The sequence below is a fragment of the Mytilus edulis genome, chromosome 3, assembly GCF_963676685.1.
Source record: "Mytilus edulis chromosome 3, xbMytEdul2.2, whole genome shotgun sequence".
Classification (NCBI taxonomy): domain Eukaryota; kingdom Metazoa; phylum Mollusca; class Bivalvia; order Mytilida; family Mytilidae; genus Mytilus; species Mytilus edulis.
The window spans coordinates 83,257,014-83,282,136 of NC_092346.1; the positions used below are offsets into that span (position 1 = coordinate 83,257,014).

The 25,123-nt window shown below is 31.8% G+C and overlaps 1 protein-coding gene across 3 annotated transcripts in view; it reads left to right on the forward strand.

The window, feature by feature from the left end:
- Nucleotides 1-10,077: 10,077 nt before the first annotated feature.
- The window catches only part of LOC139517618 (NFX1-type zinc finger-containing protein 1-like), a 35,849-nt gene continuing 20,803 nt past the window's right edge, over nucleotides 10,078-25,123 (forward strand). The window contains exons 1-7 of one of the 3 annotated variants that reach the window (XM_071308859.1): nucleotides 10,108-10,283; nucleotides 13,656-13,923; nucleotides 14,671-15,253; nucleotides 16,300-16,404; nucleotides 16,672-16,953; nucleotides 18,078-18,305; nucleotides 20,665-20,711. In XM_071308859.1, coding sequence (XP_071164960.1) covers nucleotides 14,677-15,253; nucleotides 16,300-16,404; nucleotides 16,672-16,953; nucleotides 18,078-18,305; nucleotides 20,665-20,711 — 1,239 coding nt within the window. In that variant the 5' untranslated portion in view covers nucleotides 10,108-10,283; nucleotides 13,656-13,923; nucleotides 14,671-14,676. Of the gene's footprint in view, nucleotides 10,284-13,655; nucleotides 13,924-14,670; nucleotides 15,254-16,299; nucleotides 16,405-16,671; nucleotides 16,954-18,077; nucleotides 18,306-20,664; nucleotides 20,712-25,123 lie in introns of all 3 variants that reach the window. The other 2 variants (XM_071308860.1, XM_071308861.1) reach the window with 2 other exon arrangements.

A 25,123-nucleotide genomic window follows, 5' to 3' on the forward strand; every position in this document is an offset into this window, starting at 1 on the left:
AATCAGACATCAAGCTAAAATTTGTCTTTTTTTTAAATTTAAAAGCTGCATTATAAAACAAAAGTAACGTAACCATTTAAGAATTGAATGCTTCTTTTTGTAAATTTATTGGGGTGTAAAAGCGTATAACTATCTCCATCATGTATACAAATGTACCGTCTTAGATGGAAGTTTTGACGACATTGCTTTTTATAATGCTCACGAAATAGGCGAGTGACTTATTTCAAAAAGACGCTTAGTTAACGACTTTAATGCACCCACCTAACACACGGCTATATCATTCGAAAGCTGATAATCTGTACTTTCTATTTTGCCCGGTCGTAAAAAAATCGTTCGGTGCATTTTCTGTTAAATCAAGGTTAAAGGTCATTAAAAAAAAATCCAATTTTTGCGATTATTAAATAAAATGCTATTTTCTTATTCTTGTAGCCTAAAATTTTTCAAAAAATCATATGAACTTTATGGAACATGATACATAATTTTCAAATTAAACAAAAAATAAAAAATTCGATGCGCAAAATTTCCCGAAAATTGAAATTTATCACAAATCCTAAAAACATGATTTTTTTTTTCAAGAAGCAAAATATAGCTTGGGGAATCGATATTTGTATGCTAAAAAAATATAGATAAATGTATATATTTTAGGTCAAGGAATATTTGTTTTGTAATTTTAAGATATTATTATTTATTTTTGTTCATGGAACAGCCTTTTATTGAAGTATTTGCAGTTGCCTAAAAATCTACCATCTTCAAATAGCGATCAATTTGTTAATTTATGTTAAAATAGCACATCGCTAATTGTGAATATCAGGGAGGAGAATGAGATTTCATAATAAAAGAAGGGATATTTAAAGTTAGAACATAATATATGCGAGGTAATTGAGGTTAAACTGTTTTTTACTAAGTCAAACTTTTTATTACTTTTTGTAATTATGTTTAAATGCAAACATGACTATGCTACTAAATCGTAGGCAACATTGAAATAAGAAATCTTGGTTAGAAACACTTAGTTGTCCAGAGGGGGATGTAAACGAACTAAATGAAATGCGGCGGTTTCTTATTTAGTTTAAAATCGTGTTATATTAAATCATATTAAATGTTTTTAGAAGTTTAATCACTTTAATTATTTGAATAAAAGATGCTTTGAGAAATTTCTAAATAAGCTTTTTAAATACAAAAGCACGTGATTGTGGATGTAAAAAACTATAAGCAGTGTATAATAACAAAATGACAAAGTTAAATACCCTTCTTTAACTTATAAGATCATTTGCTGTTTTAGGAGAGATCGTTTTCATGGTATGCTGTGTTTTGTGGACTGTTCGTCTCTTGGACTTTAATTTTATTTTGTTCATGGTTTTAATTAACTTTATTTGAATCATGGTTTTAGTTGTTGATTGTCCCTTTGGTATTTGTTTTACTTTAAAGACATTAAGTTGCAGTAATGAAAATCGGCCAAAAAACACCTCAAAGTAAAGTGAAGAAGATAAACGCAATAAGACAAATATCCGCGAAAATACTAAGTAACTAAATTTGCTCACGGTGATATATATATATATAACCAAATCGTTATCATGACACAGTTAGCTACACTGATCTATCATTTTAAAACCTTTTACTACTTGAATAGTGACGAAATATACTATAGGGACACCAAACTCATAATTAAAAACGAACTGACAAAGCTGGGCAACAAACGAACAAGACAAGCAACAGTATACAAAACACAACATATAAAGCTACAGATTGAGTAACACAATCTCCCCAAAAAATTTTGAGTGAACTCAGGGGCTCTAAAAGGGTAGGCATTTTATGTTCCACATGTGACAACTGTTTTAGTTTAAACATATTTATTTATAGTGGATTGGGAAACAAGTTTGCAACTTAAATTAATCTCTTTCCACTTTGCGTGTGCAAGTGCGGCCTTGAGCGGCATTAGTCTGCTCTTTTTCGAAATCTACAAACGTGTGTTTAACGTGCAAGAGATATGGCTCTCTCTTTACACGGGTCATCCATGATTTATCGTCCCCTTCCGACGGACTTTCATTGTTTCCTTAAGGCCATACTCACAAATGGTGTCTAGGAAGAGCCGTAAATTCAGTCCCTGAAATTTTCATCACGGAACGGGAATCGAACCTGGAACCTTTGTGTAAGTAGTTCGATGCACTAACCACTACACCACTGCTCTCTTTTACCCGTTTTGTGGCTCATGTATTTCCTAACTCGATGCCAAGCCTTATTCGGTTGGTGACATTCACGGCAGAGATGACGGCAATTTGGTTACGTCGATGGAACTTATCAGTCGTCATCTGGCGAAACAGATATCTCATAATTGTCAACCATCTCGTAGTGACGTCCATGAAATTCTCAAAGGGCTGATTTCAACTTTGCATTTGAACTCTGGTTTAGAACTATGTTTAAACCACCATTTTTCTTCAAATGTCCTGTACCAAGTCAGACATATGACAGTTGGTATCGAATAATCTGTTTATTTGTATGTTGGCGTGAGTTTTTTTGTAGCAGTTCAGTTTTTCTGTTATATCGTTGTGTTCCTCTTATAGTTGATGCGTTTCCCTAGTTTTTGCTTTGTGACCCGGATTTATTTCAGTTACTAGTTTTATCGGTTGATCACTATTGAATAGCAGTATACTATAGTTGCCTTTATTTCAGAGGAGATGCAGCTCAATGAAATCGGTCTCCTCCTTTAGTAGTATAGATATGCAGGCGTTGCTATAATGTTGTTAGATGGAAATGAGAAGTTTATAATTTTTTAGTAAGGGGTGGTTTTATGGGTTGTTTTATGCACATTTCTCTTGTCGTAAAACTTTTTCTCAACCAACCCTCATCATCGATTGGAGTAAACTATATCTGTTGGGTCTTTTATTTCCAATTTCAATGGAAAATACGAGTCCAACATTGTCACAAATTTTGCACTCTTTAGTGAGATGACATCCTCTTTATAGTGAAAAGTGAAGTTTCAAGATAATGATAGCTTCTCTGCAGTTGTCATCAGAAGCTCTTGCATGAAGTCATCCTCGTATGAAAAATGAACTAGTCATTCAAGCTATTCAGGAAGTCTAGTTGTAACTAGAATCTTTGCGTATAAATGGATATTTTTTCTTCAAAATTATTCTTATCTTATGAATTAATACATGTAAATAATGAACAATGCAATTCAAGCAATCAATAAATCAATTTTTATAATGTGTTTACTAGTTTTTTTTAACTTCTTTGAAATTTCAATTTTCATCAATTTATTTTTATTTATTTTGGTCTAAATTTTCAATTCACATAAAATAAATGAAAAGGTCTTTTCACTACATCAATATTTATAATGAAGCTACAAATCAAACAATTAGAAAAGTCAAAATAAGTTTATTTCAGACTGGTAGTTACAATGCAGATTGCAATCTCTTAGTTTCACCCCCTTTATTTCAAGCAATAAGTTGATTCGCGCACATATTTTTTTACTCTAAATTTTTCAGATTCTTAAGAATTTGTTTATTAAATCTTATATTGACACATACAATGTTTAAATAGGAAGAAATTCTTAAAAGCAGTGTTTTCGCAGATGGCGGTATTTTGGGCAACTGTATGAGTTGTTATGATTTGCTGTTTGATTAGAAGTAAGCATACTTTTAGGAAATTTTATGATGTCAAAAACTTCTTTGATAGTCATTACAGGGTATTTTTAGTTTAAAGTGATTAACAGTTGCACCAAAAAGAAAAATTTGGGTTTTCACACATTTTGTTAACTTTTACTCGAATTTCAGGAAATATGTGCTTTCTGTCAAAAACACGCTTTGAATATTAAAAAATGCATTTGAATAATGACTGTTAATCGCTCTGCTAAAAGTTTAAATTGTTTGCATATGTGGATTAAGTATATAAAAGTCATATAATGCAATCAGGCTGAAATCTTTGAAAATATGCACTTATTCGTCCTTGGCCTTTGATCTCGATTTGACGGAAATTGCACCGTAAGATTTTTTTACGACCAGGCAAAACAGATAATACAGATGTGTAGCTTTAAAATGATATATAATTTAGCCGTGTGTTAGGTAGGTGCATTAAAAATTTAATTTTATGGTTAAAGTCACTCGCCTAAAATCTTCGTTCACACGGGCAATGTTGTCTTGAGTGGCCTCAGAAGATTCTAAAGGTTGAATAAGTCCATGTATTTCAGAAATAACAAAACATGCGGAACGCCAATCATCGGGTAGATTGCGTGTATTGTAATTGACTGTTGTACGTACATTAGGATTATTATTGTTTGTTTCAATTCCATAATTAAAGTTCAACGAGAATTCACAGGACAAGAAGGAGTGATCTGGAACTATTCTGGTCAGATCATATTCATTGATGACACAAGTTACACTTGTTGTTGTTACTTTGAAATTACCGAAATAATCACGCATTCCGTATGATACCATACAATAGTCTGCGACGCTACGATCACGTGATGATATTAATGTAAAGTCGTTTTAACTGTTTTATGTCCATTTAAAATACAACAGTTTTCGTAAATTAAGAAATCACAAAAAGTATTACCATAACTATTTTGATGAAAGTCAATTACATTTCTTTTGGGTTAACTGTCTTTTCCATCAATCGAATCTGACAAATCAGAACGTATACTTTTCCAATCGCTACACAGATAAAACGGATACCCTTGAGAAAGTGTGTAGATTTTTGTATTTCAGCAAACAATAAAATTGGGAAAGGAAATGGGGAATGTGTCAAAGCGACAACAACCCGACCATAGAGCAGACAACAGCCGGAGTCCACCATTGGGTCTTCATTGTAGCGAGAAACTCCAACACCCGTAGGCGTCCTTTAGCTGACCCCTTAAAAAATATGTATACTTGTATAGTTATTATGGATGTCATACTAAACTCCGAATTATACAAAAGAAACTTAAATTTAAGTAAAGACTAACAAAGGCCAGAGGCTCCTGACTTGGGACAGGCGCAAAAATGCGACAGGGTTACACATGTTTATGAAATCTCAACCCACCCCTATACCTCTAGTTAATGTAGAAAAGTAAACGCATATCAATACGCACATTAAAATTCAGTTCAAGAGAAGTCCGAGTCCGATGTCAGAAGATGTAACAGAAGAAAATAAATTAAATGACAATAATACATAAATTACAACAGACTACTAGCAGTTAACTGACATGCCAGCTCCAGACCTCAATTAAACTGATTGAAAGATTATGTCTTGATCATATGAAAATCAGACACAATCCCTCCCGTTAGGGGTTTAGTATCATACAATCATAATATATACAACGAAATTTGTTTTACAACAAATTTTGTTGTAGATGGGTCTAAAAACAACACAAACAACATTTTCCAAAAGACCAAAAAAGAGAAAAAGTATATTTAAACAAAACGCATTTGACTAACAGGTCGAACAACTGATGTTCTTTAACCCTGCTGACTGCCATTGGCGATTGTCAAATAAAATTGATCACAAGATGTAACAAAATGGATCTAAATATCAACTCAATACTTAACAGATTTTTTTTTTAAACTTGTGGCCACGATGTTATGCCACAAAGATACGGTGTCAATATTTTTTTTAGTACACAGATCCGAATTTCGACAATAAATGTCTCTTCAGTGATGATAGGGATCGAAACGGTATTTGGAAGGCCATATAAAAAGTACCCTCATTTTAGAAAAAAGTACCCTCATTTTTAGAAAAAAAAAGTACCCTCATTTTTAGATAGACTCTTGAATTTTAAGAGTCAATAAAGGATGAACGGATCATATAAACCGGAGGGGAAATATGATGCAAGCCCAAACGAAAAAATATAAACGAGTCTAAATTGAAAACTACGTTCAAACCTATGATTGCGTTGGATAACAACCGCAATTTTTATACGTGTGCATGTAAAACAAATTTCGTTATAGAAGAGTCTAAAAACAGCACAAACAACATTTTCCAAAAGACCAAAAAAGTGAAAAAGTATATTTAAACAAAACGCATTTGACTAACAGGTCGAACAACTGATGTTCTTTAACCCTGCTGATTGCCATTGGCGATTGCCAAATAAAATTGATCACAAGATGTAACAAAATGGATCTAAATATCAATTCAATGCTAAACAGATTTTTTTTTAAAACTTGTGGCCACGATGTTATGCCACAAAGATACGGTGTCAATATTGGTTTTAGTACACAGATCCGAATTTCGACAATAAATGTCTCTTCAGTGATGTTAGGGATCGAAACGGTATTTGGAAGGCCATATAAAAAGTACCCTCATTTTTAGATAGACACTTGAATTTTAAGAGTCAATACAGGATGAACGGATCATATAAACCGGAGGGAAAATATGATACAAGCCCACACGAAAAAATATAAACGAGTCTAAATTGAAAACTACGTTCAAACCTATGATTGCGTTGGATAAAAACCGCAATTTTTTATACGTGTGCATGTACAACAAATTTCGTTGTAGAAGGGTCTAAAAACAGCACAAACAACATTTTCCAAAAGACCAAAAAAGTGAAAAAGTATATTTAAACAAAACGCATTTGACTAACAGGTCGAACAACTGATGTTCTTTAACCCTGCTGACTGCCATTGGCGATTGTCAAATAAAACTGATCATAAGATGTAACAAGATGGATCTTAATATCAATTTAATACCTTTCCACGTCAGTTTTAATCTAGCGTCGTACTACAGTACATGATATATAAGGCAAGAAGATGTTATTCTTACAGATCAGCTAAATTATCTGTAGTAAAGGATCCTACAAATAAATGTAAGATACAGTCACAGAAAATAATTATATTTATAAGTACGTCTGAGTCAGTGACAACTCTACAACAGATTTATCCATCGGATCACCAGCAGTGATGGTGATACATGGCTGTGTACCAGACTTGGGGTCAATTACATTGGAATGTAATTAATTAAATTACACATTACATTGCAAAAATGATCAATTACATCAATTACACATTACACTGTTTTTGAAATGTAATTAATTAAATTACAATTACTTTACTAAAGTAATTAATTAAATTACACATTACATTTGGTTATGGTATTTTTTAACAATATTATACATGTATAAATAATGCATGTGTAAAATATTCATGTAACCATAGTTTAAACATTGCATTTGATAACCATTAGCTATTTTAATGTTTTGTCATTTAGTCTGAATTTCTCTGGTCTGAACACTTTGACGTCATTTCTAAATAGCTTTTCGACAGGAGCTAATGCGGCAGATATTGCTTGATCAGAACATGGAAGTTCTATGATCAGAAGATCATCATATTGAAAGGAGGGGGAATTGGCTCCTATTAACTTGCCAATACATCAAGGGGTATTTTGACATCTCAGAAATGAAGTCATTTAAATTAAATATAATATAAATAAAGATATTATCATACTTATACATAAATCATAAATATTTTTGTTTACGTTAAAAATATAAAAAAAGTGTGCTTGTCACAATATTGAAAATAATTTTTAGTACAAATAATGTATGTATAATGTCTAAATGTAGGCAATATTTTGCTAATTAGATAAAAAAAAATACATGTAACAGTGGCATTGCCCCTGGACATTTTAATCTGATTAATTGCTGTTTGTTTTTAGAGCTGTTAATTTTTATTTCTATAATCCTTTTGTGTATACTAATTTGACAAAATGATTGTGTATAGTGATTTTAAATTCTAATTATTGAACTGTCTAAGAAAGATTTTCCACATTGACACTTTTTTTTTTGGTTTTTGTTTAACAAGGTGATTAATTACTTATCAATCCATTTAGTAAAAAGATCTTTCTTAAAGACTGAACACTAATATATGATTCTCATATTTTTTTTAATTTATAATCAAATAATAATCATTTGAAAAAACAAGTATTATTTTACAATTTATATTATTAAACACAAATCCTTATCTTTAACACTATAAAAGTATAAGAAATTGAAATGTAATTCAAAAGTAATTGAGCATTACATGCTTTTTTCAATGTAATTAATTAAATTACCATTACATGTAATTAAAAAAATGCTCAATTACACATTACATTCAATTACATGGAAAATTGTAATGCATTACACTTAATTACCATTATATTTTCAATTACCCCATCCCTGCTGTGTACATAATGTATATACAACTCGTCTAAACATCAACCCAACAATGTTAGATCTGTAAATTTGCGAAAGCCGGGATTCGAACCCATGTTACTGAGATATCGTGACACCAAATCGTATGAACTGTAGCCGTCCCGCTAGACCACACGACCACCTGGGCTTCATAAAAATGAAGCTTTCGATGGCCGGGTGTTACCTTTCTACGTCAGATTTAATCTAGCGTCGTACTACAGTACATGATATATAAGGCATGATTATATAAAACTGTTTACAACATGTATGGAGTTTTCAGTTGGTAAATATACCACACAAACACAGAAATTGTTCTGTAAACGCTTTTTATTCCCTAACCTCACCCACAATATTCCATTTGTATCATTGTAATTATTTAAGCATTAAATTGACTGCAAATATAATTTTGTAATAAAAGTCAAAACCCATCAGAACCAGTTTTCGCAGACACGTAAATGTTTTTACGACTAAAACCAAACCAGTTGTACCTATCGACCATGCCTTTATAACCGGTCAAATGTGATTCCGGAATTCCAACCATATATAGATATAGGAAGATGTGGTGTGAGTGCCAATGAGACAACTCTCCATCCAAATACAATTACATATTATAATATTCAAATTATGCATCTTAAATGTTTTTCAAAAATAAAAAACAAAATATTTTAAAAAACAAAACTATTACCTCGTAGATCAACAATTGTTCACTTAAAAGAACAAAAAAAAGGTAAAATTGATTTTAAAATCTTAAATAATATGCAAATAAATAATAATTCAAAAAAATTAAGTTCTTTAAAAGTTATAAATTGATCTTTCTCCTCTTAAACATCAAATGCAATGTTGATGTTTTAGCTAATAAAAGTTGAATGTCATCACAGCTCATAACATAATTAAATTTCTCTTCTACACTCAAGATAATAAAAACATTGTAAAATACATCACCGTAAGATTTTTCCAAACAAGTAACCTTAATAACCTCTTGAAATTTATTGGATACCATTTTTAATTCCTCAGACACTTTGATATCAATAAGGTTGGCAATTAGAACAACTATTTATTTACTTGATTCTTTAGTTTCAATATTTTAGACATAAGTCAAGAAACCAAATAAGAAAGAAAATGAGGTAGGAATTTTATGGCTTACTTTAGGGTTAAGGAGTACAAATTTTGCTCTTTCTTTACAGTTTGAATGTTAAAACAGGTAAATTGTACTTTTATAATTTTTGAAACTAGTTGAAAATAATTTGCAACATGCTGGACAATGGTATACTTTGTTTAGTTCACAACTCATCTCAACCAAGCACACATATTGTCACCATTGTTTTATTTCTCATCGGCTATTTTTCACAAATGTGTTTAACATCAAGGTTTAATTTAGCTGGGATGTACACTTTTAAAAGTATCCACTGATCTTGAAATCAGTATTACCATAACTGACCATATTGCATCATTGTTTAAGCAAAACATCACTCAAAATAAGTAATTACTGGTTTTGATTGTGCTGTTTCGGGTATTATCTCTTGTAATAACTAAGGGCATCATGAATTACACGTATTTCACATATTTACTGTAACATATATACTCAACGGGATGAAAATATTTTCTAAAAAGGGTCGTAGTAAAATATTTAAACATAAACCTATGCAGGCCAATCATACTAAATTATAGCATTACAAAAGTCATGAAACGTATGTGTTTCTAAGTCAGCAGTTGTCGAAATGTTAAAACACACTATTATTATTATATTTTGGTTCGGAGGCATTTACATAAGGAAATAGTATTCTTATATATTTGATTGAACGTAGCTTCTATAAGCATTACCTAAGATATTTGGAACACAATTTTTCAGCAGTCATTTCATTCAAAAGACACTTGACTCTGACAACCCTAAGTGATCCCCACACGCAAAATTAAAATTTTCGATTAACTGCTTGCATACATTGCTGCTTTTGTTATAATTCAAATATCATGTTAATTACGTAAGCAAAATATTGATTTTTAAAACTATGTTATCGCTAAAGGTGAAGGTTTGCTATTAAGATTTGGGAACCGGACGGTGTTTTTAGATAAAAATCATGTTAAAAGATTCTTGTGTGATGTGGTCTATACCAGTTAGGAAAGTATAGACAGAAATAACAACACACAGGTAGGTTTACCTCGAATTTGATTATGTCAAACATGCAAATACAAGTTCATCAACGCCAATGTCTACAATCTACTTTCATGTACGTTATTCCATTTTATTTTAACAAACAAAACTGTTCATTAATTTGTACTTTCAAGCCGATTAGTTAAAACAAAAACAAAAATAGAACGCGCTCTTGTAAAAAAAAATACTTTCGTTTTTTAACCAATTTATTAACCAATATAAAAAAAGTTCATCATTTAAAATTAATTTGTCTATATATGTTCATTTCAATCTTTGTTTTTGCAGACCTCAAACGTTAACATCACTAGCTACTATAGATATATATGTATATATATATATACAACTCGTCTAAACATCAACCCAACAATGTTAGATCTGTAAATTTGCTTTCGCAAACTTTTTGATCTTCCCTCGCCGGGATTCGAACCCATGCTACTGCGATATCGTGACACCAAATCGCCTGCACTGTAGCCGTCCCGCTAGACCACACGACCACCTGGGCTTCATAAACATGAAGCTTTCGCTGGCCATGTGTTACCTTTCCACGTCAGTTTTAATCTAGCGGCGTACTACAGTACATGATATATAAGGCATGGAGATGTTATTTTTACAGATCAGCTAAATTATCTATCGTAAAGGATCCTACAAATTAATGTAAGATACAATCACAGAAAATAATTATATTTATAAGTACGTCTGAGCCAGTGACAACTCTACAACAGATTTATCCATCGGATCACATATAAATATAGTGTGCTATAATGACATCAAATTTAGTATGAACTAAAATCAAAAAATTAAACTTTCATTTTATTTGATCAGCATCTGAAAGATTTTGAGATTATCAGAGAAAATCCAAGCCTGGGACAGTCTCGAAGAAGACTTTCTATGGTTAATATTCATTATCATACATGACATACATAAATTTTGAATAGACATAATATGTAAAATGATAAAATTTAATTAAGTTATCATCTCCCCAGAATAAAATTCCTAAGATGTTCGTGTTTACAAATAGAAGTGAGATAACGGTTTCAGCTTCAGTAGAGTTATTTCAAATTAAATGAAGTGGCACATTGATCTGATTGTTAGCTATCCTGACATGGATGTGTTGTTCAACTTATTTCTAAACCATCCTGAAATACAGATTTGATTTGTTTTCGAAGACATATTTCGAAATAAAATAAAAGACCATAAGAGTTTAAATTATTGCGAATTTGACCCTGTCACATTTTTTGCTATAATAAAAATATCGAAATTGTTTCTGAATTTACAGGAGCTAGATATATAAGCAATTGTAAATACATTAACTGTGAGCTTTTGTCCTGTGACCTTTTCTACAACCAATTTTGTTGCTTCCGATTTTGTGAATTTTTTGTTCGTTTGTCAGGAATGTAGGGAAAAAAAGTCTGAAGAAAAAAACCACGTCCAAAATGCACAATAACTTCAAGACACTATACTTCAACACAATCTCATCATACAAAAGTATTTTTTATTGAATGGTCGTTAAATAAATCTGAATGCAAATATATTCTTCAGATGTTCCATCGAATATCAAGCTAGTCTCTTGTGGAAAGTTGTTTCATTGGCAAGCATACCAAATCTTTCTATTCTTATATTTAATTTGTCTTTTGCTTTGGATTGAAAAGCTTCAATAGAAAACAAACGTAACCTACACATGACAAAATCACCTAGATCAATACCTTAGTAATACATTTAGTCCAAGGTCTTCTTTCTACTTTCTGTTTCGTTATTTATTATTATTATGTCAAACGAAAAATTTGAAGTGAAAAATGATACAAGCAAAAAAGGTCGATACACGAAATTATGTTAGCTGTTGTTTAATGGCTAAAACAAAACTTGTTTTCCGTTAGAGTCGTTGTAACTTATTCAATATGTGAATAAATCTTCAAATATGGAAAATTGTATTATCATTTATTTTAATGAACCCGGTGATATGTATAATTTGGGAGGTACCTTTTTTTGGAAAATGGAACGGGATTGTTGTACGACAATTAACACATATTTTTCGTCACATGTGAAACAGATATTCCATAACGGTCAAACAACTCAGAATGGCGTCCTTAAATTTTGCGAAGGAATGATTCACTTGGAACTCTTGGCTTGAATGCTTCATTGTTAGCAGCAACCACCTATCAAGGAAATCATTAAATGAAATACAAACCCTGGAATCTCGTATCAACATGGTTCGTAAAAAGGCGCTGCTGGAATGTTGCTACATATAGAAATGAAAGTTAATAACTGGGAATCCGGAATCATCTCTGCCGTCGTAAAGTTTTGTTTCAACTGACCCTCATTGTCAATGTCTAGGTGTTAGTCAATATATGGAGCATTATTAACTGCATCTGTATTATTCTTTATTTCTGAGAGAACAGTGAGAGAACATCATCTTTATAGGGGAATATGATAATTAAGGATACTGCTAATTTCTTTTTTCTTTCTTTACAAGTCACACGGCTAGTTTTGATATGTATAAGAATATAATAATCAAATCTAACGAGTAAACAGAGACTCACAAAACCAAAAGACATTTACATCAACTGTTATAAATAATAAATAAGAAACAATACGAACTCCACTAAAAACCGGGAGTGAAATTATGTGCTCTGGAAGGGTAAGCATTTCCTGTACCGTATACGGCACCCGTCGTGTTATTTCATTTTTCAGTACGGTAATGGTGAAAGGTTATTATGACTGAGGAAGAATTTCAGATATGATTTCTGACACACTTTTGTCATTATGGCCAACAGAAACAGGTCTAAATATGAAGCAGATTTATCTGTGTCGGTGGTATCTTTAATTTCAAGTTCACTTGAATATATTAAATGTAAGTGATCACTGAATCTATTATTATTAAAAGACAGTACATCGTCAATATACCGAAAGGTGAAATTAGAAGACTGGGCTAATTTCTTTTCGCCTTTCTGTACAAGCCCTTGGATAAATTCTGCTTCATAGGAATACAAAAGCAAATCTGCAAGTAGAGGAGCGCAATTGGTACCCATTGGGATTCCAATAGTCTATTGGAAGACCAAACCTCCAAATTCAACAAATATATTGTCAATTAAAAAGTCCAGCATGGTAGTAATATCCTCTTCGGAGTACTTTTTCTTGACTCTGTATGATTTTTCACAAAGTAAGCTGAATTACTGCCCTAAACTAGATATTTAAAACGTCTAGTGCCCTTTTTATCAAAGAAACATAAGCTGACGAGTTCTTTCAGTAGAGCTTTAAGTTTAGTATGTGGAATAGTGGTATAAAGAGTTAAAATTCAAAGGTTTTAATGTTGGTACAATGTTTAAATGATTGAGATTGTAAATTCACCAATAACTCTTTTGAATTTTTCAGTATCCACATCTGATTAACACCACTTCTTGAATATGCCGTTTCGGAATATTTGTGACGTCCTTCTTTAACTTCAGTGAGTATAACAGTAAAAACTTTAGAAAGGGGTTTAGCGGAACACTTTGAAGAACCTGCAATATACATTTTCTTATAAGGATTCTTGTGAAGTTTAATAATCCAATATGAATATGGCAGATTCTAGTCTTCATCCTTTAGATTAACACTAAAGGAGATTAGAACCGATTTGTGGTTTTCCAGGATCTCCTGATTCGTAAGCGTAGTGTATATGTAGGATTTCCAAGTGTGTTATTTATCCCGAGTTCCTTATTTAGGCAGTCAATGTTGTGTTTCTTGCAATCACAATATGGTTTTAGGCTTTGTCAGCTGGAACGATAACATTTTTATATTTGTCATGGAGGCAAGACAACTCCTCTATGATCTGAGCGTCTTTAAAGATGGAAGGAGCTCTAAATCTGTTGGTTTAAAATTTGTATGAATACATATAAAACTATGTATTTTCTCTAAATGAATTTAAAAGTTTGAATACACGGAATTTGTATTTATTATTATTTTTTGCAATTGAAACCCTTTCCAACACAGTTTTCAAACTTTTTAAAACAGTTAAACAAAAATGTAATAGACTAATTAACTGGCATAAATTTACTATTTCTATTTTCTGTATCCTGTCTACTATTTATATGATCTTAAACATATCTTTTATTTCATTTATTTACCAATCAAAAGTCCTTTTCAATAAGAGAAAAGGAACGAATACTTCTACAGCATTTGAGGAAATGTTACTAAAAATCTTAAATGTATAAATACTTCTAAAAAGTTGATATATCAAATTAGCTATTTTTGTAGTTCTCATTATAATGACCTTGTTTCATGTTACTTTTCCTATTATGTTTTTGTCGTATATTTCATTTTATTCTATATGATATCTAGCTCAAATTTGTAATTGTTGTATCTATGTTTTAAATCTTTTTATTTATAATTCTTAGTCTTGATAATTTAGGTAATCATGGCTACGCAAGATCAAGCCAGATATATGAGATGTCGCCTTGCACTTGGTGAAGTATTAACTCAAATAATGAGAGAGTATATGGAACAGTCTGGGACACAGCCGGCTGCAATAGAACGTTCCATTTTGAACTCAAAATTCAAGAATCGTCTTAACCAAAAAGAGATGAGTGTGGTACAGACGTTACCATCATATGGATTCAAAAATTTTGACATAAGCCTAATGTGTAAAATAGCAAGACATAAGAGTTTTTCATTGCTGATTCCTGACAAACCAACCCGAGGATGGGGAGCGAATCCCCAGCAAAACGAGTATACAGCAGGAGATAACATAGAACGTATTAGGTTATGTAGAGATGATATCTCACATATGGCTGATACATCTATTTCAGAAGATGATTTCCATCGTCTATTTTCAAGATATATTGACATAGCTCAAAGAGCAGAAGCACACCTCCAAACACGAACGTTTAAACTAAAAATATTGCAATACCAGACATGTAATCTAGACCAAGAAATGGAGAATAAGTTCACTCAAATGGAAGAGGAATACAAACAACAGATCAGAGATTTAAAAAGTAAGAGATTTATATGATGTACAATGAAATAAATATGAAAATAGAATATCAATCAGATAACTATCAACCAGACATTTGTTACTCTTGTATCTTTTAACTTTTAGTTTCTTGTGTACAATTTGGAGTTTAGTATGGCGTTCATTATCACTGAACAAGTATATATTTGTTAGGGGCCAGCTGAAGGACGCATCCAGATGCGGGAATTTCTCGTTGCTTTGAAGACCTTTTGGTGACCTTCTGATGTTGTCTGCTCTACGGTCGGGTTGTTGGCTCTTTGGCACATTCCCCATTTACATTCTCAATTTTATTGTCTACTTTAAATTTGATACTTGCTACTTATCTGCAAAATCAATTTTTTTGAAGGGAAAGAGCAAATTTATATTCTCGGTATAAAACATGTCAAATTTGGTGTGATGTATTTTCGTGTTGTTCTGTGACCCACCGCTCTATAACCAAGCCACAATAACTAAAGTTAAACACTTTCTTCTAACTATTTAAAAATAATACTGAATTTGAACACACAACAAATACGGCAAATCTGAATTGGACTTCCCATGGTTGCTTCATTCTGCGATACTGCTATACAACTTTTGTTCACCATGCATTTTACTGTTAGGGCATAACAATTCTCCCATTGCATTGTATTCATGGTATTGTATATAGAAGTCGCAGAAATTTTTCAAACGGCTATAAATCAGGATTAAATCAAAGGTATAAATCATATATACACCAACGTATGTAAAACTGGTAAACTATGGTGTTGTATTATTGAGAGGAACACATATACATCGAAGAAAGACATTAGTGACACCTAATGATAAGTTGGTATAACACATGTTTCGAAATTAAATTGAACTTTCTTTACACAATATTTTCTTACAAAAATCATTGTTTCATTTACATATTATCCAACCTTTTTCTCAAGTTAAAAAAGAATGGATTATTTATGTTAATTGTTAAAAGTGTTTTAGACCTTCTTATTAATAAACTCATCATAGATATTCACTACATAAAAACATTGTATATTCTCTTATGATCTTTTACAGAATTATTACAAACCCAAGTAAAGCCTGATTTGCCTTTAACAGTTTACATAGACCAGTCAACCCAAACAGTTATTGAAGAATTGAGAGCAAAAGGTCCTACAGAAGGTAACTATATCTATAAAAAACAGAATTGATTCTTACAAATTTCTGATCTTTAAGTCTTATCTTGACAAGTTATAGTAACACATTTGCAGCTTAACATTTTATTAGAAAATGTTACTGACATTTTTTTTTATTATTATTATTGGTATCAGATCAATGTCATGGATAAGCATTCTAATTTTTTCGAATTCTGGATTTTGTAAGAATTGTAAATTTGATCTAAATAAACATAAAAAGACGTACTTTTAACTTCATCCCATTTCATTTTAGGAAAAATAAAGTCGACAATAACATTCACTGGTATAGAGAATGCTCAAGAAAAAGCTGATCTCCTTAATTCCAGGGGAGCAGATTTAAGCACGGAGTCGGTGGGGTTTAAGTATGCTGAAAAAGGCAGTCTAGTTTTATATGTGGAAATTGATATTGCTTTGCTGCAAGATAATCGTTTGCTGAACAGAGAAATGGAAAGTTTCATTCAGCGTGTATTTGCGGTTGCTGATTTGCAATGCTTTTCACAGAAACAGTGTGATGTTTTCTTTTCCATACTAGAAGGTATGCTTAGGTTCTCAATTTCAATAACAAGAGAGAAATAAAAAAATGTCATGTGTAAATTGAGACATTTATCGATACAGCATTTATTCATTCATTTTATGTTTTTCATATTGCAGATAAGGAATATTTTATTTTGAGTATTATGATTTATGGTACTAGAATGGTAAATAAAAAATGTACATCTACAACGCTTCATATTTGTCTAAATTAGAAAACTTGAAATACATTTGCTACTCGTGATAATTAAAATGAATAAAGAATTGGCAATTTCATTTGTCATACCCTTAAATGCAAATTACATCCAATCATTGGTGCTTTTTAGTTCATTAGCCGGCACTCGAGTTTTAATCAATCATGCATAAATATCGGATTTTCCTTATCTTCTGTTCTTAATAATCAATCTTCTGTCAATAATCTCTTGCTTGCTTTAAAAAATGCCATTTTATTTTATTTTCATAGCAATGCATCATATACATGTACTGTTGAAATCCCGGTAATGGAAGCAAAATGAGCTCTTTGTACATTTTTTCTAGCTATTTTTATGTTTGTTTGCAGATTTTAAAATTTAAAAGTGTTGTCCAATATTTTTACCCGTTTTTCATATTTAATTGTATTACATGCCATGCCAAATATTGTCTTGTTTTGTCACCGTCGTAAGCTTGAAAATATTCTGGATTTGCTTTTATTTTTATCGGAAAAGAAAAAATGAATATGTCACAGCCAAACTGTCTTTTTCGAGTACAGTTATCACTGTGAATATATCTTCGATTATATAAAAATAGTCTTTTAGAGTATAGAAAACTGTGTGAACGGTAGGAAATATTCAAGTTAGAATATTTTGAAAAGAGTGGTGATAGGAATTGTTAAAAAAAAAAAGGTTAGCTGAAGTATGCTTAACGTTGCACGTGCATGTCGTTAATACTGCCGGAAATTTTATAAATAGTTTGGGGGATGTTTTCATATTTGATTGCCTACAACTGTCACATGATTCGCAATAGAGTTCACTGTGGCATTTTGTTACTAGCCTTATAACATTCGTCGCATTGGTTCTAACTGGATCAGAGTTCAACGATATATCGTTGCACTATGATAAATCTATATAATTGTACCCTTTACAATTACAGAAAATTTGGATTCATCATCAGATGAAGACAGTTCAAGTCTTGATGAACCATGCAGTAGTAGAGCAGATCTTGTTTTAAATGTTGAAATTAGAAAAGATGCTTTTGTTACTGAAGAATCGTTGTCTCATAGTATTCATAACTTCCTGGGGAAAGCTATTTCAGGGATAAATGGCCAACCAGTAACACAAAAACAAGAAATGACGGCTGTTATAGGAGTACAAGATTCAGGTATTTATTCAATGATCAGTTGTAATGTATACCCTTTTTTTGTATTGTACTAGTTTGTGATAATTAAAAATAAGACAGATTCAGAGCATTTAAGTCTTTGGAAGTACAGCCTTTAAACAATAGTTCTGCTACTTTTCATTGTTGAAGTTCCTGAGAAGAAACGTTTTGAACAATGTTGTTGGATGTATTGGCAATAAAACTTAAAACTAAAGAGATGATGTTATAACTCCACTTTGTACCACTTACATTTGAAAAAACATAAAGCACTATGATTATCAAATAACACCCTAAAGTTGTACACATGACATTACTTTGGTAGATAACATCATTCATATCTTTCTATTGTGTCTTACATATTTTTGTAAGGGCTTCCTCTTTCTATCATTAAATGCAAAAGTACAAACGTTGCCATTTTTGCCTTATTTACAGAGTTGTCGTTGACATGCAGATGTATGCCAATCCCCTTCCCAAAAGATATTTATATATCAAATATCATATACTTAGAAGTTAATGTAGGTGAAAAGTCACTTTTGGAAAAAGTATTCGGCTCATAATTGAAACTATGAAAAGCTTACCATGTGTATGCAGTCATTGTAATATCATAACTGACATTCATAAATTGAGGTTTCCAGGTTATAGAGTGTATCATCCTTTTCGTTTAGCAAAAGAACTGACATAATTTTGGAACGTTGCAAAATTACTATTTGTGCAATTTAAAGGGGCAAAATAATGGCTCTACACATTTTCATCTTTACTTCGGGTATTGTTCTACAAGCTAAAGTCTGAAGTCTTGACTCTTGTATTGTTTATTATGTTGATATTTTAAGTCTTTTCGGAGAACAACAACATACCTAAATAAAGGCAATAGTAGTAAACCGCTGTTCAAAAGTCATTAATCGATTCATCGAAAACAAATCCGGGTCGAAAACAGAAACCTTAGGGTGTAAAAATCTGAAAAAAAACCGTTCCCCTTTTAGTCATTGTCAACACTAAAAAGTAAACTGCACAACTTTTACATTATGACTCCCTAGCGAATAAGCGCCACCTTTTTTATATATTTTTTGTTATGTTTGCGTTATAACGTAAACCAATGCAAAATAACGCAAACCTTTACGAAATAACGCATTGTTTTACGCTAAAATATAAATTTGTTTTATGTTACTTTTTATTTAAGTTCCAAGGGAAACAGGTGTAATTATTATCGGGGCCTTTTATAGCTGACTATGCGGTATGGGCTTTGCTCATTGTTGAAGACCGTACGGTGACCTATAGTTGTTAATGTTTGTGTCATTTTGGTCTTTTGTGGATAGTTGTCTCATTGGCAATCATACCACATCTTTTTTATATGTAATAAGTGGAGGAGGCTGCATGTATTAAAAATTGCCACACTTTGTACGTATTGCAAAGTATGATTCTAGAGTATTTACCCCGCCACATTCTGTATGTATGCGCCTGTCCCAAGTCAGGAGCCTGTAATTCAGTTGTTGTCGTTTGTTTATGTGCCAAAAAAAGAAGATGTGGTATGATTACCAATGAGACAACTCTCCACGAGAGACCATAATAACACAGAAATTAACAAATATAGGTAACCGTACGGCCCTCAAAAATGAGCAAAGCCCATACCACATAGTCAGCTATAAAAGACCCCGAAATGACAATGTAAAACAATTCAAACGAGACAACTAACAGCCTAATTTATGAAAAAATGAACAAAAAACAAATATGCAACACCTTAACAAACGATTACCACTGAATTACAGGCTCCTGACTTTGGACAGGCACATACATACAGAATGTAGCGGGGTTTAACATGTTAGCGGGATCCCAACCCTCCCCTTACCTAGGACAGTGGTATAACAGTAAAGCATAAGAATGAACTATAAAAATCAGTTGAAAATGGTGTTACTCATCATATTTGTTTTTCGTTTATTTTTGTAAATACATTGAGCCGTTTGTTTTTTTCGTTTGAATTGTTTTACATTGCCATTTCGGGGCCTTTTATAGCTGACTATGCGATATGGGATTTGCTCATTTTATGAAGGCCGTACGGTGACCTATAGTTGTTGATTTCTGTGTTATTTTGTCTCTTGTGCAAAATCTCATTTGCACACCACATTTTCTTTTTTCATATATAATTATAAATGCTCGAAAAACCAGGAACACATATACTGTTGCGAGGAAAAACTTAATAGATTAACAAATATTGATGAATAATCCCAACAGAACCAATATTGTAAAAATGCATTAGAAAATCTCCTTAAAGAATTCATAGACGAGATTTTGAAGTTCAGTAACAATGATGGTAAGTCAATGATTGTTGGTTGTAATGAATGTAATATTTTTTTCTTTTTCTTCACAGATACAGACAAAATTTTGAAAAGATATTCTGATAGTGAAATATACAAGGTAATTATTTCTTTATTTGCCCTTTTAGCGCCAAGGCTATATGTTCAGGATTGATATTTGAGAAGTTAGAATTTCAAGAGCCCCAGACAGAAGAACCGCTGTTTTTTTCAAGACGAACATAGAGATGGTTTGGTTAAACATTTTAATTTTAATTCCAATATTCTCTAACTACAAGACGTAATCAAACGCCTCAATTTTTTTTAACTTGCACAAATGACTTGGGCGTCCTTGTGAAGATTAAGGTTTATACGTTTTGGAAAATGCCACGGCAAAGAGTGTAAACAAGATATATTCTATTATCTCACCTCAGATAAAATTTCATTGATAAATTGACGCAGAATAAAATAAAAACGCGAAATTGCTGCACTGACACGTAGTATTTTGATCAAAACACACGTAGTACAATGACATTTGTCTTTGTGTTTTAATCAAGACTTTAAGGCCGAGCTGGTGTCCGAGCTGACGAGTCAGTCAATATAAAGGCCGTGCCATTTAAGTCGAATAAACTGTTTACAGAACTTTGATTTCTTAATCGAACAAATAATGATTTTTTACCCCAGGAAAATAATACGTGTAGTAAACCTATGCTAATAAAACACAATTATGCTACAATATAAATATAATAAGAAAATTCTGACCGTTTATCAAATTAATAATCTAGTACGTCGGTTGCTATAAATGTTTAGTGGACCGTGAAAATGGGATAAAATTTCTTTTTTCAATTTGACATTAAAATAAGAAAGATCATATCATAGAGAACATGTGTACTGATTGGACTTCAACTTCATCAAAAACTACCTCGACCAAAAACTTTAACCTGAACAGACGAACGGATGGAAGGACGAACGAGCGGACGGACAAATGAACGGACGGATGAACGAACGGACGCACAGACCAGAAAACATAATGCCAATAAATGGGGCATAATAACAAAAAGCGATAAAAGTAAACTTCAATATATTAAGCAAACCAAAAAAGCTAAAAAGGCTCCATGCGGTATGAAAGCCGTACATATAAAATAGCAACAAACTTAGATATGAAAATTACATTCTGAATTATCTAATTGGAATTTAATCACATCTGCTCATGATTGCATAGAATATATCTGTTTATATAGAATATATAAAGCTAAGAAAGAATAGATCTTCGAACTTAGAAAAATATCAAACACATATGACTATGTTCACCATTTAACTATAAGGTAGTGAACACAATAAAAATAAATCGTCAGGATTCCGCTGAATCCAGTGTTTCCCAACTTTTGTTGTTTGTCGAAGGCTCAACAAAAATTGGGAAAAATATTATTAAAACTTTTCCTCTAGATACTATCTTTTGAATGAAAAGTCAGGTGGGCTTTTGATTTTGCCATTTGATTAGGGACTTTCCTCTTTAAAATTTCCTCGAAGTTCAGTATTTTTTTATTTTATTTTTTCTGTCAAAGTTTGGTAAAAGATTCAGGATGGTTTATGAATCTTATAAACGTTTTAAAAAACTTTAAATGCAGACTGTATGAAGTGTAAACTGGAAGAAAAACTATGTATGAAGTGTAAACTGGAAGAAAAACTAAGTCCATTTTAATGATATAAACCGAAAAACAGGAAATAAATTTTACAAAATTTCCTTCTAGGTACTTCTTATGTAGACGAAACGCGCGTATGGCGTTTTAAATTATAATCCTGGTACATTTGATAACTATTGATCATAAACAAGCTTTGGTACAAATTCTCCATTCAATTTTAAAACGTCAATTTATAAGTAAAATACGGATAAACAGTATATCATGGTGGTCGAATACGGTCATTTAACATTTTCGAGTTTTCTCCATTCAATTTTAAAACGCGAAATCGAGAAATGGTGAAATGGAGAAATTGGGAAATCAGGAAATCAAGAAATCGAAAAATTGAGAAATCGGAAAATCGGAAAATAGGGAATTCGGGAATTTGGGAAATCCAATTTTCCGATTTCTCAATTTCTCGATTTCTCGATTTCCTGATTTCCCAATTTCTCTATTTCACCATTTCTCGATTTCGCGTTTTAAAATTGAATGGAGAAAACTCGAAAATGTTAAATGACCGTATTCGACCACCATGATATACTGTTTATCCGTATTTTACTTATAAATTGACTTTTATGCCAGTTAACATTACATTCAATTAGTGGTTAAAGATTAAAATTTTAAATAACTTTCTTAAACTGTGCCGAATTTGTACCGAACTCTGACAGAAGCTTGTTTATGATCAATAGTTATCAAATGCATACTAAATTTTAAACTCTTTTTTTCAGAAATGCAACACTGTATTAAAAGTATTGTAGTCTGCATTGGTTTTTTTTAGTCACCACCATTTTAATTTTGTTTTATCTTATCAGCATAGTTTTAAATCAAGTAAATATTTGTAATGTATTTTACTAGTGTTTCTCACAGCTTTTTAAAGGGATAAGCTATGTTTTTACTAAAATGGAACCCTCAACAAATAGATGTGTATTCCTGTTAAAAAAAAAAGTAAAAGGTTGGTACCCCCTGTGAAAGTCACATTTATGTTAATATTATTGTGATTTTTTATAACTTGTTTAAAAAATAATCAATGTGTTCATATTATCACCATGGTCTACGTGATACATGCAATTGTCTGCGGTTGTGTTCTGTTCCATATTTTACTAGAAGAAAAAGCTAATCTTGACATAACATTATTGAATTACTTCGTTAAGTCTACATATGAGTGTAATTGCTCATAAAATTGAGAATGGAAATGGGGAATGTGTCAAAGAGACAACAACCCGACCAAATAAAAAACAACAGCAGAGGGTCACCAACAGGTCTTCAATGTAGCGAGAAATTCCCGCACCCGGAGGCGTCCCTCAGCTGGCCCCTAAACAAATATATACTAGTCCAGTGATAATGAACACCATACTAATTTCCAAATTGTACACAAGAAACTAAAATTAAAATAATACAAGACTAACAAAGGCCAGAGGCTCCTGACTTGGGACAGGCGCAAAAATGCGGCGGGGTTAAACATGTTTGTGAGATCTCAACCCTCCCCCTATACCTCTAACCAATGTAGTAAAGTAAACGCATAACAATACGCACATTAAAATTCAGTTCAAGAGAAATCAGAGTCTGATGTCAGAAGATGTAACCAAAGAAAATAAACAAAATGACAATAATACATAAATAACAACAGACTACTAGCAGTTAACTGACATGCCAGCTCCAGACTTCAATTAAACTGACTGAAAGATTATGATTTCATCATATGAACATCAGGCACAATCCTTCCCGTTAGGGGTTTAGTATCATACCATCATAACATATATGAGAAGAACATAACCCGTGTCATGCCAACAACTGTTTTTAGAATAAATGTGATATTTGTTATTCGTAGCAAAATAAATGCCAAGAGGTTCAATGCAGTGAGTTAATAGTATATTTTCTAATTATGATTTTCTGCAACCAAAAAGAGTACTTAGTGAAAACTATTTTAGTCTTCAAATCAAAATTCTGTATACTGTTTGCTTGTATAAATCGCTACCATGCACTGAGTATGCTGAGTATTGAACGCAGCGCCCCATGTAGATATTTCTATACTGAGTACTGATAGGTTTATTTTTTTTTATTAAACTCAGTACAACAAATGCAACATTCTGCTTTTCGTAATATTTATAAATTGCTAATCACGCATCCAGCCTGTAGAGTATTTGAATGCAGTGCATCAAGATGATTTTTCTTCTTGCATAAATGTTTTATTTAACTTGTTGCATGACATGCACCTAGCTGTATCTCTATTATTATTTATCCATGTATTTGTTTCATGTCATATGTTATGAACCACTGTACATGTTGTATTGAATTACCTGAAGCAGAAAATAATACGATTGACGAACTTCCATTATGGTTTGAATATTACTTTCTGCAACGGAGGCCCACATAGTTATACCCGGGAATCCTGACTCGTTACTCGTAATGTAACAAAGTATTAGTTCGCTATTTACAAGTTCTTTTGTTCCCGAAATCGGTCAATACTCAAGTTCAGTCATTTTTTTCAGAACTTTTTTTTTTCATTCACCTTTAAGAATCACGTTTTCACTGATGTCTGTATCAAGAAATTGATCTCAAGTTTGTTCAATAAAATTTTTAATCAATACCAATAACGCAGTCAAGAAATATCAACCTGTTATCTCACGTTTTAAGCTACGATAGTTATAGTGTTCATTATTGTATAAATTTGTAAAAACTTAAACATACCAGTAAAAATTTCGCTGTAAGTCTTCATTATTTAGAAATAAAAGCCGGCATGTATATGTGTGTTTAAAATAGAGCTTTACAGCTGATATTTATTTTATTGTTTCATGGATATTAAATGTAATCTTCTTAAAAGAGCTGTAAGCTTTTAATCATTTTATTTTATTTCTAC